We start from the raw sequence: 19,904 nt of genomic DNA, 5'->3' as shown, positions 1-19,904 counted from the left end.
TCTGTGTGTGTGTTTTCCCATGTATAAATTAATTTTCCATATGATATATGCATGTTTATAAGGAAATATTATTCCTATATGAACCGCATGTAAAAGATGCATTCACAGGCGTGAGTGACTCACAGTGTTTATTTTCTGAAGTGCCATGAATAAAAATAAACAATGTAATTATTGCACATGGATGGCTCTGTTGATAGGAGTGGTAGATAGGCTCTAACCTTGACTCCATGGCTTCTGTCTTAGTAAGATACTGAGCTAATTATAGTTTTTGTCTTTGTGAGAAAGATGGCAACTTGTACAGAGTATGTCTCATCGATTTAGAAATCAGCCCTGTGATCCAACCTATATTGTGAAGGATAGGGATAAATGTTTTCTGTGAAATGAGAAGGTAAGCTTCCATAACAGTCTTCCCATGAGCCCTCATCATGACTAGGAGATAGTGCTGGGTTCTTAAAAGCCTCCTGGTGATTCCATCTATATGTGGTTGGTGTCCAAGGCTAGGTCTTGCTAAGTTTGGAGTGAGTTGTCATTGGAATGTTGACCAGCAAGGACTGAAATCTTGCCCAACTTCACTTGTTAAAGTTCCTGCTGACTTTTAGAAAAGTTGCAGTCTGAAGGGAGCACCCACACCAGTGAAATAATAATTTATAATAATGACAGTAACAATAGCTGGCATTTGTAGACAGATTTAATGGTCTAAACTACTTTTTATCTGTTGTCTTATTGGGACCTCATAACAGTCTTCAATGGTAAATCCTTGAAATATCAAAGAAGACGGGATATTATTGTTGCAGAATACATTCTTTAGACCCAGCAATTCTGCATGCCATTCACTGTCAAGGAAAGTGCTGATAAATTCACCAGTTCTACTTATTCTCATGTCATTTTCCTCCCAGGTACTTTTTTTCATGCAACAGTATATAACAACATAGATTTTCATATATATATATATATATATGTATATATATATATATATATATATACATATATATATATACATATATATATATACATATATATATATATACACACACATATATATATATATATCCCTGTGTGAGGTAATATATAGGGTGTTTGGGATGCTAAATGGATATATAATACTGAAAGCCAGATTGAGGTTGACCTTCCATTTGTATGCATTCCTTACCGTACCTAATGTGGACTTGTATCTGGAGGCAGAAAACTGAAGCCAAGCCAGTCTATGACTGTCACCTTCTTCTAACTGCCTGTCATCTCCCTCTTCTTTTTGCTAGGCTAGGGGGAGAGGACCCTGTTGTTTTTTTTTTTACAGCAACCCCAGTTTCCTCCTTTATCCATCTTTGTCTTCTTGGGAGCCATCAACTGGAAAATCTAAGGATTTAAGGGTCTAGTTGTAGATTTACTGATCTATTAAATGCAGGGAGCTGCTTCTCTTGGGCAGATGACCCACTTTGACTAATAAGAATTGTGTGATTGTATGATAGGGACTTTCCTTTGAAGCTAAGCATGGCAGATAAAGCACACATAGTCAACACCACATAAAGATATTTACTTTTTACTTTTCTTTCAAATGTCTTCTTGACTTAGATATTCTCATGTAGACTCTAGTGAATTTTGAAAACAATTAACTACTCTTTCATTAGATTCCATAGGCCAAAAGGGAGTTATTTGTCCAGTATACCAAATATCCAACTACCAGAGGTATCCATTCCTAAACTATCCATGTAACCTGGAGAAGCTCATTTGATCTCTCAGAGCTTATTCCTAGTGACTGACATCTTTTTCAGGGTATCTGGGTAAGCAGATTTCATAACTAACTTTGATATGGATCTAGTGATCCCTTGTGTGTCTGTTGTGCAAAGATGGATCTTCAAAACTTTTCTAATGACAAACTTAATCTGGAATATAGGAAGGTAGTTGCACTGAGTGATTTAAATCTTGTGATTCTCACGATCTTTACAATCATTTAGTTCTTCCTTGTAGCTAATGTTGCCTAGAGGAAGATATCATTAATTTATAATGGTCTAAATCATTGGCTGAGGTTTTAGGAAGAGAACTCAAGAGACCATCTAGTCCAAGGTTCTTAACCTGGAGTTCATGAAATTTTAAAAATAGATATTTTGATTATTGTACCTTAATATAATTGGTTTCCCTTGTAATCCTATGTATTCGATTTTATGTAAAAACTAAACAAAATATTATTCTGAGATGAGGTTTTACTGGGCTACTAAAAAGATCTATAACACACACACAAACAGTTAAAAACACTTCACCTAGGCCATTTTCATTATTTATAAGGGAAGCAACTGAGGCCCAGAGAGGCCGAAAGACTCCACCATTTTCACTTGGGTCAGTGATGGAGATGGCATTCAGACCCAAGCCCATATTCTCACCCCTTATACCACCATACTCTTCTCGTTGAGAAAACAAGTGCACTTCAACAGAGACAAGAATCAAGATGTGGGTTTTGTATGTGGCAGTAGACAGTCACTCACATGTAGAAAACCTATAGTTTGATCTGTTCGGCTTCTGACTCATGGTAAGATAAAGACAGCTCGCTGGAATCCATAGTGGTTACAGAATAAACTCTTTCAATTGGCTTGTTTTTGTTTGTGGTTGTAAGCTATTTCAAAACTTCTGGATGCTATTTCAGATTGTGGGAGCCTTCAGTCTCAGCCCTTTGCAGCCTTCAAATTGTATGACAAATTTAAAAAAAAAAGAAGACAGGGCAGAATTTGTTCTTCAGGTCTCTGTGGTATGTCAGAAGTAGTGCTCTCTCTTCTCTTGGCCAGCCAGCGGATACAGAAATGGATGTGGTGTCTGTAGATCCCAATGTTTAGAGCCTATTAGTCTACTGGGATGGATTTGATTTTCTTCAAAAGCCTTTGCTAGAGCTCTTGTTGATGTATAGTGACAAGTCTACAGTTGTTTTGTCACTCCCAACTTTCCTTTTCAGACATATGCTCTGATGGGCCACCCCTCTCCCTCCCCTTTGGCTAGACAGATGGCAGGTGGGTGACCTTAATTTCTTCATCCCTCCAGAGAGCTGAGGGTCTTAGAGCTGATGGGTCCTTTCCAAGATGCATGATACCTATATTGATCTCAGAGGTATTCCCTGTTGGCTTGCTGCTTCTGTGGCCAGAACAACCAACAGTTGGGGAAAAGATCACAGAGAGAACAAAAAGTCTTAATGGATTCCTATTCTGGTGGCTTGGGATGATGAACCACAACAGTACTTGCTAAGCCTCTCGATTAATTGCTTCCGCTCTCCCCTCCCCCAAATGACAAAGCCACGATTTTTTTTCTTTTGCATTTTGGCAAATGCCTGTTATCTTCACTGTGTGGGTTAGGCAGAGTTTGACATCATTCTCATGACATCCTCCGAGTCTGACCTCAGTTCTCTAGGCACACAGCTTCTTGCTTAATTTGAAGCTAGCAGGGCCAAGGATGATGTCATGTAATTTGGAGACACTTGAGTTCCTGGAGTGCTACCAGGAAAAAAAGGCATATTCCTTGAATTCAGCTAGCCCTCAGACTTCCTGCAGAAGAAGGATTCACAGAATGAACTCGGGCAGTCCTGGAAGCAGATGGGCCTTGGTCCTACCTTTAGCCACTGTGGAACAGCCCCAAGGTCCCAGCAGGTCACAGCTATCTCTCTTCTCACTGAGGGCTGTTTGATCTCAGCACCCTCCTCTTCTTTTTTTTAAAGATCCTTGATTTAATTGGTGAAGGTCTTCCTGCACCAGCAAAGATCGGAACCCTTCCACCACTTGGTAGGTAGTGTCATGACATGAGAAGACAGTTTAGGGGATTTGGAGTCAGAAGACTTGGATCATACCTACTTCTGTTAGGTGCTTCCTGGTAGACCCTGGGCAAATTATTTCACTTCTTCAGACTCCAATTTCTCCATCTGTTAAATGGGAATAATGATAGTACCTATCTCACAGGGTTGTTTGGGAGCATCAAATGAGATGATATTTATAAAATTCTTCGCAAACCTTAAAGTGCTACATAAGTGCCAGCTTAGTGTTATCAGCTCTCTGGACCTTGGTTTTCTTCTCTTTAAAATAAAGAGATTCAATTAAATGACCTTTAAAGTGCCTTTCAGCTTTAAATCTATGATCTATGATCTACTCGAACACTACTCCCCCAAAAAAATGGTGGCCAATCTTCTGATAATGAATCTCTCCAAACTTAGCTAGTCTAGTTTCTCAGATAATGGTGTCCATCTCTGAACCCGTAGTCAAGATCTTCCTGGGATGGCAGGCATTGCCAGGGCTTGTTTTCCATTGGCATAGCTTGGGGATCCATGGTCCATCTCTACACCTAGATAAGGTATTGGAATTGGTCTTGATTATAGGCTTTTTACCTTCAGGGATATTGTAACTAATTTTGAAAGCCCAGGCTCTGCTTTGTGAGGAGAACATCATGAAGATAATGGTAGCTAGATTGTCTTTAAAAGGCATTTGAATATCTCTTAAAGTTAAAATATTCCAACCATTCAAGTTGGAGTGCTGCGCTTGATGGCCAGGGTTTAGGACTTAGGAAGACGCAAATGTTTTGTCTCTCATGAGTTCTCATGAATCGTGAGTGATATTTTACAAATATTGATTGCTTTGATTAGTAACGAAGCTCATACAAGTGAATTGCACAGCTAGTAAGGATCTAAAAACGCCAGAGGTGCTGGGAGCATGAGGAGAGAACATACTTTATATTAGGGATTTTGTAGGAATTGGACCTTATTCCAGTGGAATTCGTACAGTAGGACCTCAGAAAGTCCAGCGGTGAGAGAAAGGCAGATAGACAGTGGGTAGGGAAAAGAAGAGTGACTCAGGTTCAGTGAAGGGCTGACTTAAATTAGTTTCTGGGAGGGTCTCCAAGCTCAGATCTCTGATTCTGGCATCCTGTGACCATGGCAATCACCACTTAAGTGATGCCACATCCTAGAGGCTACTCACACACTATCTTTGCTACCTAGGAGGGCACTGTATGTGCCAAGGAGAGCTTTCGGGATGAAGGCAAGTGCCAACAGGCAACCCCTAATATGGATGTACACCATGCACTATAGCCAAAAAAAAAAATGAGAGATAAATTTAGGGCTTGATTTACTGCTATGAATTAACAGAGACAGAGTGAGTCTTAGACAGACAGCTGACCTCAGAGGCTGGGAGTTCTGGGGTTCAACCCCACCTCTGATACATCCAGGATGCCACATCCTCTCTGTGCCCCAGCTAACTTTCTCCAGGAATGGAAGTTGCAAAGATGTTGGCAGACATAGGTAGAAGAGGTTTCTTCATCTGGGAGTGCCTTATCTCACTGAGATCATAGGGTCAGGCTCTAGCTTATCCATATGAAGGGAAATTTTCCTTTTGGGTGGTAGACATGGGTGTCTCCTCCTCAGCGAGACTGGAATAAGGCACACATCAGTACTTTGCCTCACGTCAATCTCAAAAACATCTTAGATATCCTACACTGGGTGGACTTTTGAGATTTCTTATTTTAGGACCCATGGTGAGCATTTGAATGAAAAGTAAGTGAGAATGAGACTGGAGAAATAGAGCAAAAAGGAATTTGTGTCGAGGAGATCCCAGGACTTAAAAGCCTTTTGTAGTCGATAAGAGCACATTTCATGTCTTTTTCCGGTGTAAAGAGAAAAAGCATTTTGTCTTAAAACTTCAACCCATCAAGCCATTCAGGGCTATGGCTTTAAAATACAGTCAAAACAGAGATAACCTTGGCTAAGATCCTGTCTTCATTCGTGATGACAGAAGTATTAACAAGAGCTGTAGAGGCACAATTCCTACTAGTGGGTGCTAACAAACACCAATTCTAACAAGTGTGGACATGGCTTATTCATGCAGAACTGTGCCCTGCACACTTCCAGCTGACTCAGTTTCGATCCCAGTGTGAGCAGAATTCTTCTCCTTTGATAATTCATGGCTTATTCTCAAAGACATCATGTCTTTTCAGTATCACAAGTGTATTTAACAGTAGGACCCACCATGGGGGAAGAAGAGCCTATTAGTCTTTACCTCTTAACCTAGTCATAATTGATTGGAACTCAGCTTTGGGAGGTCATTTAGATCCAGAGCATGTGTAGGGGACCTCGGATAGGGGGAGCGGGGCAGCAGAGAGGGGTAATGGTAGTATAAGGACCAGAGAAACATTTAGAAACACAGGGCATGGGAATCTGGGGAAATCTAGCCATCAGCCATTTGCCAGCTCCACAATATTTGATAAAATATCCAAAGCCAAGAAGCTAACATATTCATCCCTGAAGCACTTTCTCCCCAAAGTGGTTTCAGTAATTTCACTTGAGTGACCACATGAGCCAAGTTGTCATAGCCAGTGTGGTAGATAGGGACGGTGGACCCCAGAGAATTGAGTTTAATACAGCAGACACATCTCTGTTTTTCCCTCTGTCCAGGGAGGCTCAAGAGCAGTGGTACATCCCAGGGGTGGCATATTTTGACAATTCTCTCTCCCCTTTTTACTGACAAAGTCTCTGAAGGAAAAACAGGCCTCTTCAACGGAATTAGCTCATGATTTTACCTTTAAGCAGGTTGGGGGAAGATTGTCATTAAATATAAAATCCTTATCAAAATATGTATTTTGAGTCTTGCTGAAAAGGTTTCTGTAACCATTTATTAGAATCTAAACCATCCTGTGAATAGAGGAGGATTTTAATTTCCATTTTACCTGCTGGTAGACGTGAGAGGTGGTTCTTTCTAATAAGAACTCACCAAACAAAGGGTTTTAAGACTACTTCACAGGGAATTGAACAAGACTAAATAACATATTGTCTCAAGGCCCTACTTTGGCTTGTTGAGAAGGTTTTACGAAAATGAAGGGTTTCTTTTTATGTAAAGCAGGAAAGGCGCCATTTACCCTATAATATTTAACCACCCATCTCCTCCTCTTTAAATTGCAGTTACAGAGCCCAGATTGCAAGTTGTGAGATCTGTTTTCTTTCTGATTGCTGCTTGTGGCCCCTTAGTGAACTCCACTGGCAGCTCTGTGGGTGTCTTTGAGCAGAGCGTCAGGCTCTGATTGTGTTAAACCCACCAAAAATGGCCCCTTAGCCACTCATTCACTCTCACCCGGGCACTCGTGCCTTCTATGCGCGCTGCTTTGGAGCATTCACATAGGGCATAGAAATTTGCCCTTTTTCTTCCACTTTCAAGGACACACCCACTAGCCTTGCCAGGATAGAGTAATGACGTGGTTTCCCCAAATTATTCTTTTGCCAGATCTCCCATCTGTTATTTTGTAGATTCCTAATTTCTTTACAGAAAAATGGAAAAAAAACAAGAGCATGGTAGGCAATTCAATATATTGTAAGATGTTTATTTTCATTCACTCAACCCAATAAAACATGTAGCTCACATATTAGCTTGGGGAGTATGTTTAGATTTCGTTAGCATTCGATCTATGTACTCTTTTGCTGACCTAAGTGAATAAAAATAAACAGCTTGTGACATATAAAGTTACAGATTTGAGTTTTGTTTTGGCGGACCTAGCAAGCTGGGATAAAAATAAAGCATGGGACGGCTGTGAATTCCATGGCCACTTTGATTTCATTTGACTAATGAGCTAATCAATAATTTTACTGAGCTCTAGTTTTATTCTGGTGGCTAACCGTGGGATATGATGGAGCGAGGTCTCTAAGTTGGAGATTTTGATTGGGGTGAGTGAATGTCAGGATATGGGGGCAGGAGAGGGGAGGGCTGCCTTTTGGGAAACTAAATGGAGTGACATGATATGGAACCAACAGTCGAATTCCATTTCCTTCCAGTCAACAAAAGGAATGGGTATCAGGTTAGGGTACAAAGCCATAAGCTTATTGTACATTCCATAGACTCTTTTCTCTTGGGCTTCTAGAACATGCTGCTCTTCTTGCACTGTTGCATATGCATTCAAGGCTGTGTGCTCAGATGCTGTCGAATCTCTAAAGATGCACGTTTGAATTTGCTGTTGCCGTTTTTTGCAGATAACAGCCCGCCGACAATGGAAGCATATTTATGATGAATTGGGGGGTAATCCAGGGAGCACAAGTGCAGCTACGTGTACACGCAGACATTATGAAAGGTAAGAGAACACTTATCCTCAATCCTTGTTTAATTAAAAGCATGTTACTTTGGAGACATTTGGTCGAGGATAAGAGAGAAGAGGAGGTCAGGGGACTTTTTAAAAGATATGGAAAACATCCCTCTGCTACTTTAATTAACCCACCACCGTGATGGAAATCTGAGCTTAGATTTTGAGGGTTACAGATGCTCAAAGAAGACGCTTTGGCTTGCATTTATGTGGTGGTGACAACCATTGGCTAGGTCCCTATTTTCATAGGCATTGTTACCCCTCCCCCTAGCGCTGACCCCCTCAGCTTCAGAAAAGCATAGCTCGAGGGTTTTATTTTCAAGTCCCTGTTGGTGAACTCCAAGGAGAGACTACCCCACTGTGTCTGGAAACTCAACATTTCTTTAGCCCTTGTAAATTTCCATGGTTTTTCTTGCTTCGGTTGATGTTTTTATCTACAAAGACATATTTGACATATGAAATCCATTCTTTGCAGTTCCGTTTTTACAAGCTTCATCCTCTGTCATGGAGGCAGTGACAGCCCAAACAAGATGGAGCCTTACCAGCCTAGCCTAAGTTGAGGATGTGCTTTTTCATCAGGGCAACACCTTGCTTACTCATGTCAAGAAGGAACAGTTAACAGTCCCCACTTGTCCTTGCTTCATGCTTCGATTCCCAAAGCTAAATGGTAGTTTGTTTAGGTCACCCTCCGCCATGATTACAGGTGATCCAACAGGAAGCCTCCCATTGAGATCAGTATTCTGGTTTCCAACGCAGGACTTGTGAAAGCTAGGCATCACTTCCTTTCTTAATGGCCACTAATGGCTTGGACTCCAGGCACAAACAGTAAGCTGAACAAATAGACAATTTGCTTGTCTGTTTGGAGGGGAGACAAGTTCATTCATACATTTACTAATTGTTCTTCACTGATATAGCATGCGTCATAGTGGCTTTGATCACAGTGCCATTGTAGATGCCCTTCCCAGGGCCTGCTTAAGAAAGACATGTAAACTGGGTGATATGCCAAGGGTTGTCGTATGAACAAATCCCTGACTAACCATTTGCAGAAATAGAAAGGATGATGCAAAGGAGTGTTACTGAATTTTTGGGGTTTTTTTTTTTTTTTTGTACTGTATTTCCTTTGTGGAATGTCAAACTATCTGTAAGATTTTAGTCAGGGGGAAATTAGCGGTGTTGTAAGCCATCCACCACATTGTGCAGGTGAAGACACAGAGGCTGGGGGGGAGGAGTGTGTGTGTGTGTGTGTGTGTGTGTGTGTGTGTGTGTGTGTGTGTGTGTGTGTGTGTGTGTGTGACATGACTTGCCATACTACAAACGTAGGTCCTCTGACCCTATAAGTCCTGTCATCTTTCTACTGTTCACAAAATATGCTTTAAGGTTGGACACTTCAAAAATACCTAAAGCATACTTGCCATCTCCAGAGAGAGGAGGCAGCAGGATTTAGTGAAGGGAGTACAAGATTTGGAGTCTGAGACTTGACTTCAAATCCTGCCTCTGACTTTTATTGGCCATATAGTTTAGCAAATCATTTAGCTTCTTGGGCACATTAGTAGTTGCTTAATTTGACTGTGAGCCTCATTTTCCCCTGTAAAGTGGGAGTGGTAATGCTGATACTTTACAGACCCGTTAAGAGGCTCCAATAAGGTATTTAAGCAATTTGAGTATTAAAGCACATGTAAATAACTGTATTATTGTTATTATTAGCTAGGAGCCACAGTGGGTAGGGTGCCAGCTCAGGAGTAAGGAAGACTCATCTTCCTGAGTTCAAACCTGGCCTCAGACACTTACTAGTTGTGTGACTCTGGACAAGTCATTTAACCCATTCTGCCTCAGTTTCCTCATCTCTAAATGCACTGGAGAAGGAAATGGTCAAACCACTTTAGTATATCTACCAGAAGAACCCCAGATGGGGTCACAGAGAGTCAGACATGGCTGAAATGACTAAGCAACAAGAGAAATTACTATCCTTCCATGTTTGGGGCACAGTTACAAAGAATAGACGGGTTTGATTGTAGCCCTCTCTAAACATCTTTTGTCCCCACAAGTACGTCCCCATAAGAGATTCCTAGGAAAAGGTGTTTTTAATTGATGTTACTAGTTACCCCAAGTCTAATTTTTTTAAAATTGGTGGCATGTTGAAATTGTGCTATATTAGAAATACAATCCTTTTTTTCAACATATAAGCCCTTATGTTGACTTTTAAAATTCTTAATGATAGCTTTTTGTATCTTGCACAAAAGTCAAAACTCCCATTCCCTATGATATTCATTCTTGTTAAAAAGGCAGTGTGACCTAGAGAACAGAGTGCTGGGAAGACCTCCAGGTTCAAGTGTTGCCTGGGTGTCCCTGGGTAAGTCACTTACCCTTTGAGTTCTAGGCACTGTTCTGTAACTTTAAGTCCTAAAAGAGCAGCCAGTTAGCCTGACTCAAGGATGGCTCCTCACTGGAAGGTCCCCATGACAATGAAATCTTAGGTCTGGTCCCCTCACCCGTACCTCCCCACCTCCCATCTAGTAAAAATGACCATTTTTTCCAGCCCATTAAGGTTTACAGAGGTAGACTAAATCAGGATTTTCATGAATAGTCTGTAGATGAAATAACTGGTTCCTAGAGGATCAGGGTCTTGCCCAGCTTCTCGGGGCACCACTGACAGCATCTTTTCTCCTGGTCTGTGCTATCTCAGCTGCTTTCTCTCTGATCCTGTGGTTCTAGTGCAGCCCTCTGAGATAAACACCCTGGGAAAGGCATTAAAGCTCACTTACTGTTCACTCTTGACTGAGCCTGGCTGGTCCCGAGTACCTTCATGCCCTCAGTCCTGCGTCCCTTCATGCCCTCAGTCCTGCCTTCAAGCAGGTTGGTTCTCTTGTACAAGACCATACATGTCCTTCTTTTCTGTTATGTGGGCCAATTCATCAAAAACACAATGCTTCGACTCTTCTCAGACCTAAGATCAGCTTTCTGACATTCTCTGTGACACTCTTGCCTGGTGGAAGGGTTCATGCTGGTACCTCTGGAGGAAGCGTTGAAAATTCAGGCAGCCTGAGAACCAAACACATGGTTTGGGGGAAATACTTAATTTCTGTATAAAATTCAGCCAAGTTTGTTACCCAAGGAAAGAGAGCATCAGTGTGGAAGGACAGGGTGGGGAACCTGTGGCCTTCTAGGTCCTTAAGTGCAGCCTTTAGATTGAGCTGCACTGAGGTACCTCGAAGGCCATATATACCTTTGAAGGTGATATATACCTATACTCCCAGCTAAATGATTCGTCTTTCCTGCAAGTAGCAGACACCCCAGCATGTTTCATTCAGGTCTCATTGTGCAATCCTAGTGAGGAAGTTTGTGGCTGAAGCAATTTGAGGAAATGATTATGAATGAAGGAACAGGTTGGGGGAGGGTTCCAAGTCTGGTTATTTCATGAAAGATCTCACTTGATAAGTGGGGCAAAGGGACTGAGTCCTAGGGAGTTCACTATGTCCCGGGCCTGCAAGATTGCCTTAACCATCACTTTCATGGAGAGGGCCTTAAAGTTGGGGTCTGAAGCCTAACAGAAAGTTAGCCATTGACTCTCCAGGGCTTATGAACATGAAAACTTCTTTAGAACAGGGACTGTTTTCTTTCTGACTTCTCTGTATCCCAATTGACTTGCATATAGTAGGAGCTTAATAAATATTCTTAATTTGAACCTATATATCCAGACTTCGAGCCAAATGCCCTGTCCACTATGATAGATTAACTTCAAAACCATGTATTCATGTTGGCACATCACGTGTTAACAAAAATAATATGAAAATCACTAAATCAGTGAAGGACTTCAGCATTCCAAATGATTTGGAGAAATAAGGAGGATCAGAAATTCCTCCTGGGTGATCATCTAGTTTCTCTGCCTTTGGGAACTTAGAACTGTCTCCTCAATTCATTTGTCTGTAGGCGAATGTTACTTTTTCTGGCATTTTCCACCCTGACAGTAGCAACTGACTTTTATTTTTACTCAACATCCACTTTTCTTTTCAGGAAGAGGAGGAAGAAGAGTGATTTACTGTACATTCCCTTCTGATTCATTTTTCAGGTCATGTGTTTCATGTTCCAGTAAATGCTTTTGTTTTACAATCAGGAAAAAAAAAGTAGCTCATATCTCAGTCAGTGTTATTTGTACAGCATAGAAGTTGAGCTGCTTTGGGTTCCTAATGAGCATAGTCATGAAAGCACAGGTTATTGACTAGAATCAATAGATGTTTTTATTTAAGGCATAGCAGGAATCACCACTATGCCAATGGAGGCGTTGTTGTTGCTGAGGGTCTGACTGGCCTAAACCTGCCTCTGATTGGTTTAAATCAAATGGGTCCAAGCACTTCATGAAAATGCCTTTGTCAGCCTCGTTTTGCTTCTAAACCTATTCATCTCTGTCAGTTTTTAATATTAGTACCAGGTTCTTGGCTATAGTCCATTAATATTGTATTTAATTGCTTGTGTTACAGATGATTACCAATATAAAAAGCGTTCATGTTTTCCCATCGTGAGACTGTTGCTATGTAGATGGTTCAAACTCAATGGAGCTTCCGAAGTATTAGAATAATAACAATAGCTAATATTTACGTACTGCTTACTGTGTGCCAGGCAGTGTGCCAGCTGCTTTATAGTTATCTCATTTGACCCTCACAACAACCCTGAGACGTAGATTCTGTTATTATCCCTATTTTTTACAGATATGCAAACCAAGGCAGACAGAAGTTTGAATAGCCTAGGGTCACACAGTTAGTAAGTGTGGCTGTCGTTACATCTGCCCTCCACTGAGCCAATTAGCTGCCCCGTGTATCATCCTTTTAGACATTTCTTGCTCTAAATTCAGGTGTAGAATTGCATTGGGTATTCGTGGAAAGGAATATCCTTATTTGCTGCTGAATTTCGAAGCATCATGTTTTGTTCTCCATGGGCTGCCACCCAGCTTTCTGTTTCTGAGGTTCCTCAGTTTGGCTCTGGATCATGCGTCTCTTTCTTCTATCAATAGTGGAGCAAATGGACCATGGCTTCTTTTGGGTGTAAGACTCTTAGTTTGTTTTTTAGGATGGTCATGCAGCACACTTTCACATTTGGGTTTCTTTTCTTCTCAAAAATAAAAAAAGGAAAGAAGAAAACCTTCGCACAAAATACCAGATTACTGGTTTTAATTTTCCTGAATAAATTACACGGTTTCTTTCTGTGGAGTGCATAAAGTTGTTATTAGGGATTTGAAAAAGAGCTTTAAGACAAAAGTTCCTTAGGATGTGCTTTTCTGAGTATTCAGAAACTCAAAATCATAAACAAATGTTTTTGGAGGTGGGGGAAGAGTGAGCGAAGGGGCCTTTTCCTAGTGTATGGACCAAGTTCATAGGGGCATAGACTTAGAGCTGGAAGATACCTCAGATGTCATCAAGATCAAGCCCCTCATTTTACAGATGAGGAAACTGAGACCTGAGGAGATAAAAGTGGCTTAATGTCATAGGAACATAGACTTAGAGCTGGGACCTTGAAAGGAAGATTAAATAACTTCTGTAGTCACACGGATAATTAATGGCATCGCTGGGATTGGAACTGAGATGCCATGGTGCCATGTTTTTACTATTTGTGCTGCGCCAAATGACCTGCTCCCAGCTAGCCCTGACTCCCTTCCTTGAATGTTCTGTGGGTCCAGCACTATGCCAAGAAATGAGGAAAGTCTCCCCACGAGGAATATAGGGGGTCAGTCTGTACCTGGGCCAGATGTCCTTGAGTTCATCAACTGAATGACATCCAGCTAGATGAACATTCTGACATGAAAGTGCAGGGCAGGGCGTGGCTGGCTACATATTTTGAGTAAGATAAAAATATGCCCCTGTGTCAATACTAAAAATACCCCAGATTCCAAGGCAGCTTTGCAAATCATATGGACAGGGGCCAAGGAAAACCAAGGTGATCTATGGCTCTGTTCTTTCTCAGCTCAGATAGAAATCTGGCCTATTCTTGTATATTTCTGCCACCCTAGAGGCTAAAAAGTTGGTAGACTAGAAGGTCACTGAATCATGGAATTTTAGAATTGAAAGGGATCTTAGAGACGATCTAATCTGACCTCCCACTCATTGGGGAATCTTATCTCTAGGATCCTTAACAGATTGCCATTCGTTCCCTGCGAGGTGCCCCAGTGGATAGAGCTCTGGCTCTGACTCAGGATAGACCTGAGCCTCAAAAACTCAAGTCACTTACCCTGCCTCAGTTTCCTCAAATGTAAAATGGGGTAATAATAGCACTGACCTCCCAGGATTGTTTTGATGATCAAATGAAATAATGTTTGTGAAACACTTAGCACAGTGCCTGGCACAGAGTAGACACAGATACTTGTTTCTTTCTTTCCTCCCTTCCCTCTCTCCGAGTGTCTCAGAGAAGGAAGGACTCTCTTTCTTCCCAGGGCAGCCTGGCCAGTTCTATCCCTAAATTCCTCCCTTATACTGAACTCTAGTGTTCCTGCTTATAGCTTCCTCTTGGTGGTTATTATCATTAATAATAATAATTCACATTCATGTAGTACTACAAGATTGACAAAAGTATTTTCCTCACAATTCTGATGAGAGATTGGTATCCCTGTGCGACTGACAGGAATACTAAGCCAAGGATTTAAGCGGATTGCCCAGAAGGTGCACAGTCAGGAACTCTTCAGCATTTGAACTCACACCTCTGAGTCAAATCCACTGCTCTGGCTTCTGCACCACTGGAGCTAAGTCATCTGCGACAATCCAGAACAAGTCGATGTGGCATTATCCTCTCTCCTCTCCAGGCCAAACTTCTTCCTCTATCCTGGAATTACTTTAGGCTATTTACTTGACTTGACCTTTCCTTGGACACTCTACAGTTAGTACTCCTTGAAATAGAGTTGGCAGAATTGGACACTATACAGAAGATCTGATCTGAGTAAGGCCAAGAACAGTGATACCCATACATCCTGTGATCTGGCAACCTCATTGGTAGGTATCATGAGGAAGCTGGTTATTGAATCAGGTGATAGTGGGTGGAATCCCAGCTCTCTTATGTGTCTTTGGCCAATTTACATCCCTTCTCTGCGTCTTCATTTTACAGGATTGTTCAAATCCCACCTGTGATGTATCCATGACTTGGGGGCCTCAGTTTCCTTGCTTATAAAATAAGGGCTTTGAACTCAAAGGTTTCTAAGGTCTGTCTTAGTCCCTCAGTCCTGTTGTCCTACATTGGGGCTTGAACAGATGGTCTCTATGGTCTCTTCCATGCCTAAGTCCTGTGATAATGTAATTGAAGAGCAAATTAGCTTTTTATAGGTATTTCACATTAGAATTTGTTGAAGAAAAGGAATATTTCCTGGAGTCTAGTCTTTCTTCACCCAGCCTCTGTTTCCTCCATCAACATCCTTCTCTTCAGGTATCCCACAAACTTTTTTCTATCTCTCTTGAATACTGTTAGCAGCCCATCAGTAGCCATTGAGGAGCAGCTCTGGGCAAGGCATTCTGAAAGATACAGGGAGGAGACCTGGAGTGTCTTAGACTCTAAATTGTGGAGATGTCTCCAGGATGGAGGCAGAGAAGCAGGAGAAAATTAATTGATGGAAGGGGTTAGATGTGAGCTCGACTTGGAAGAATGAGGGAAGCTTTGGGGTTGCATCAATGATGAGTGTGCCCTAAAGAATATTCAGATCTTTGATAGTCTTTGGTGAGTTGTAATGTGTAAGAAAATTGAAACATAAATGAGATTGAAAATGTGGCTTTGATAAAGGTAGCAGAGGGGAACAGTGGGGCAGAGATATGATTCACCAAATGAGAAGCAAGGTCTGTACTTGGGTGGACATATTCCAAGACTGTCTCCCTCAGAAAAGCTCCATACTGAAGGTTCCTCGAATGGCCCACATTCTTTCCACGGCTGGTGGCCCAACAAAGGAGCAAGAACATTGAAATAAGAGCCAGGAAATATGCTGCTCAATACCTGAGTGAGTTTTGGTCTAGTCATAAGAATAGGATAGAACATGATAATAACACATAACCACAGTGGCAACAGCAATAATCGTGAACTGCTAACATACACAGACGGTGCTTTCACTCAATGGGTAGCAGTTCATTGGATCTCCATCTTCCTAAGCTTGTTCTCTTTCTTAGAAAAAAAGTTAGTAGAGAGAGATGCACCGAGTGGTCTCTGAGGTCTCATTTAGCTCCAGAATTCTAAGCTTCTGCAGTTTGGAGTTAATCAACTACAAGGTAGAGAGGTACCAAAGCACAGTGAGCCAGGGTTCTGTTTGACACATACTGACCGAACAACCCCAGACAAATCTGTATCCGTCTCAGTGCTCTAAGCATTTAGCTCCCTAAGACTCTTTTAAGTGGCTGAAATTCCCCAGGGAACTCTCTCCAATGAAGAAATCACAGGTCCAACCTCTGTCCCCTTTATCTTCTCCTCTCCTCTCTTTTTTGATTCTATCCTATCCCATTCCCTTCTATCCCATCTTCCCCCCTCCTATCCTATCCTGTTCCCTCTCCTCTTTTATTTTACCCCATCCTATTCCATCCCATCTTATCCTATCCCATCCCCCCCATCCTCTCCCACCCCCTTCTATTCCATCCTCCCATCCTATCCCATCCTGTCTAATTCCCTTTTACCATACCCTCTCCTCTCTTATTCCATCCCTCTCCTTCCCATTCTATCCCATCCTATTCTCTCCCTTTTTATCATATCCTTCTTCTTTCCTCAACTGAAGCCCTATCATCTTCTGATATTTCCTGTCCCCTCTCACAAAGCCCACAGAAAAGCTCTATGTCCTTATCACCCCCCTCCCCAATTCAAACACTCCAATGCTAGTTTCTGAAAGTTGGTCAGAAGAGGCCTAATCTACCCTTTTTCCATCTACTCCTTATAAAACTTGGATTCTCCATTGGACAATTCACGGTAAGACTCCTGAGTAGTCATTTTTTCATACCCTTAAAGATTTTCTGCTCAGTGGCTTTGGGGAGCTAATTTCATATCCTTCTTCTCACTAAGGCCACTTGGAATTTTTCACCAGTTCAAATAGCTTTCTATTACATGGAACCTTTCAAGAAACTTTTTTAAAAACAAAAACAAATAGCCCATCCCTGAAGAAGAAAAACTGGTTTTTAAAATAAATAATTAACAGCCAATAAAAATCTTGATTTCAGGCTTTTTTTTTTTTTATATTTGCCTTTAACATAAGTTGTAATTAACAAAAGGTTTTCCTTTACACCAGTGGGTGAGAAAACCCCCTTAGGCTCAAACTAATCCAGAGTGTGTTTGTGTCATACTTTGAAAGTCTCTTTCCTTCTTTGTCTAATACTCAGACTTGTCCCGCTCTTCCTTTTGGGTCGAGGACATTGTTGTTTTGTTTGGGTTTTCCTCTGAACTTTTATCTTCCCTCTCTTGAAGCCAGCCCCAGGATTTAAGAAAACTTTCCAGGTCCCATGTTTTATTGATATTTCTCATCAAGCATGCATTTAAATTCGAGAATAGATTAGGTGTCTTAGGCCCTTTCTTTTTGATAAATAACAAGAGGTTTCTACTTATGATTTTCTGTCCTCGGGGCTTTATCATTAAGATTAAATAACTGTACTCTGAAGCATGCCACTGCACAAACATCTTTTCAATTATGTGAGTAACAGATGCTTTAACAAAGGAACTATTGAAAATTCAGAAAGCATGTTTCCAAAAAAAAAGAAAGTATCAGATGACAGAAGAATGTAATTGTTTGCCATTAAAACCTGTCCTTAGCACTTTCATTCAAACCCTCAGAACATTTTGTTTTTTTACAAAAGTTATTCAGGACTTTAGTTGAAAGGATAAATGTTTTGGAGAATTGCTAGGCATTATGTGGACATGAGGATGATAGGGGAGTGATTAATAAGCATTATTACAGGAGCTGTAAGGCACCTAAGCAATTATCTAGTTTGCCCCCTTCACTTTGTTTTACACATAGAGAAACAAAGGCCCACTGATGAACGTGACTTGCCCAAGGTCTCTCAGATATTGAATAGCAGTGGTAGAATTCAAATCATGGTCCTCTGACTTCAAACCCTGCACCACACCACCAGCCAACCCAGCAGTCCTCTCATTACGAGTAACACCAATGCTGAGAGTGGATGGCATTCTCCCATGGAGAGTATTGATCAACTGGTTTTATAGACATGGGGAAAGTTATCTTACCCAGCCTCCTTATTTTATACCTGAGGAAACAAAGTCCCAGCATGTTCAATGAATTTGCCCAGGAAGGTCATCTAGGAAGTAATTGAACTGGTACTTGGTCCCAAGTTGCCTGACTCCAGGTGCTTTTTTCAGGGGGTTCTTGTGGATAAAGGGTGTCATTAGTACATTCTTGATAGCTTTTATTCACTGTAGAGCCTGCTGTGAAAACTCTAAAGTGATATACCAATGTCTGGTTTCACTATTAATATCACCCCTCAAACACTTAAAAGTTCAGTGAGACAAAAACAAACTTTTATTAATTGTCTGTTATGTGCCAGGCCCTATACTATAGACACTATACCAGTGCCAGGCACTGGGTATGTAGAAGGATGAAAAATAAGATTATTGCTGACCTCAAGGAACTTATGATCTAGTTGAAAGCAGGGAGGAAGTTAAGCTGCCCTTTGATCACAAATAAATGTGTATGGGTGTATGTAAATATAAAATCCTCATTCGTGATATCTTTTTCATAGTCTGTGAGGAATAATTATAGGATTGTCAATTTAGGACTGCAAGGGACCTCACAGGTCTTTAAGTTTGATCCCTTCACTTTACATGTGAGAAAACTGAGACCCAGGGAGATGAAGTGACTTCTCCCAGGTCAGCAAAGGCTGGCTCCTCAGTTTCTCCCTGTTATATTGCTGAAGCATGCAGACAGACAGCCTCTGGTAGCTTATGGTTCCGGCTTGTGGTGAAGAGTGCTTACCAGCTCACAGTCATCTCTTGTCCCTGAACCTGCTGACTATCTTTCTTCCCGCTGGTTCATTCTACACATCAAGCCCACTGTATGAGAGATGCTCTACCGAGAACACTGCAGAGCTGAGATCTTTATCTGGAGTGCGCGTCTTTGCAGAGTGGGGTTTGGCGTCTACAACAGCAGAAGCAAAGAAACACATTTGCTATTGTCTTCACAGCTCTGCACCCAGTGTAGAAACAGCCTCTTTTGGACATATATCTCTGCATCTAGAGAGCACTCTCATGTGTGTGCAGAGTGCCATGTTTATAATCAAGATGGTACCCCGGGAGTTGAGCAAGTGTGGATGGCATTGGAATCTTTTTCTAATCCTTGGAAGACTAAATAGTTTGTTTTGTTGGTAATTTTTTTTAACTGGAAGAGGAAAAATATACCTTCCTTTGGCTGAATATTTGGTGAGAGATTGTTTTTCACACTTCACAGTGAAGTTATATTTTCTATTTCTGGCCCAGAGGGAAAATGTCTGGCCAAACCCCTGAATGCCAAGACACTAGCATCTCTACTAAGAAATGTAACAACTCCATTTTACATCAGATCAAGTCTGGAGCCCCAGTGGAAGCAATATAGCATGTCCTTCTTTGTGTTGCTGTTGCCAGTTGAGCGCAAAATTTAATAGCTACAGAGCGAGTGCCAGAGTTTTTAACCTGAGTAGGCCAATAAATATTCCCCCTACCCCTACCCCGGAACCATTTTGCTTCTGGAGGTGGCATCACTTACAGAAATATTTGGTATTTCCCAATGGTCTAGCCAGCCCTGTGAAACATTCAACCCTTATTGGTAACCTTGAGGTCTGAGCGTCTCCCTAGCCCATTTTTTTCTTTCTTCTCCTGACTTTGAATCAGGCCATGCACACCTA

At 41.4% G+C, this 19,904-nt stretch overlaps 1 protein-coding gene across 5 annotated transcripts in view; it reads left to right on the top strand.

The window, feature by feature from the left end:
* ARID5B (AT-rich interaction domain 5B) overlaps positions 1–19,904 on the top strand; it is a 203,639-nt gene that overhangs the window by 171,801 nt on the left and 11,934 nt on the right. For all 5 annotated transcript variants that reach the window (XM_072628859.1, XM_072628861.1, XM_072628860.1 and 2 more), the window contains one exon: positions 7,973–8,070. In XM_072628859.1, the coding sequence (XP_072484960.1) occupies positions 7,973–8,070 (98 nt within the window). The remainder of the gene's footprint in view (positions 1–7,972; positions 8,071–19,904) is intronic.

The sequence above is a fragment of the Notamacropus eugenii genome, chromosome 1 (genome assembly GCF_028372415.1).
Source record: "Notamacropus eugenii isolate mMacEug1 chromosome 1, mMacEug1.pri_v2, whole genome shotgun sequence".
Classification (NCBI taxonomy): domain Eukaryota; kingdom Metazoa; phylum Chordata; class Mammalia; order Diprotodontia; family Macropodidae; genus Notamacropus; species Notamacropus eugenii.
The sequence above is the reverse complement of the archived record's forward strand: the minus strand, read 5'-3'. Positions and strand labels throughout refer to the sequence as shown.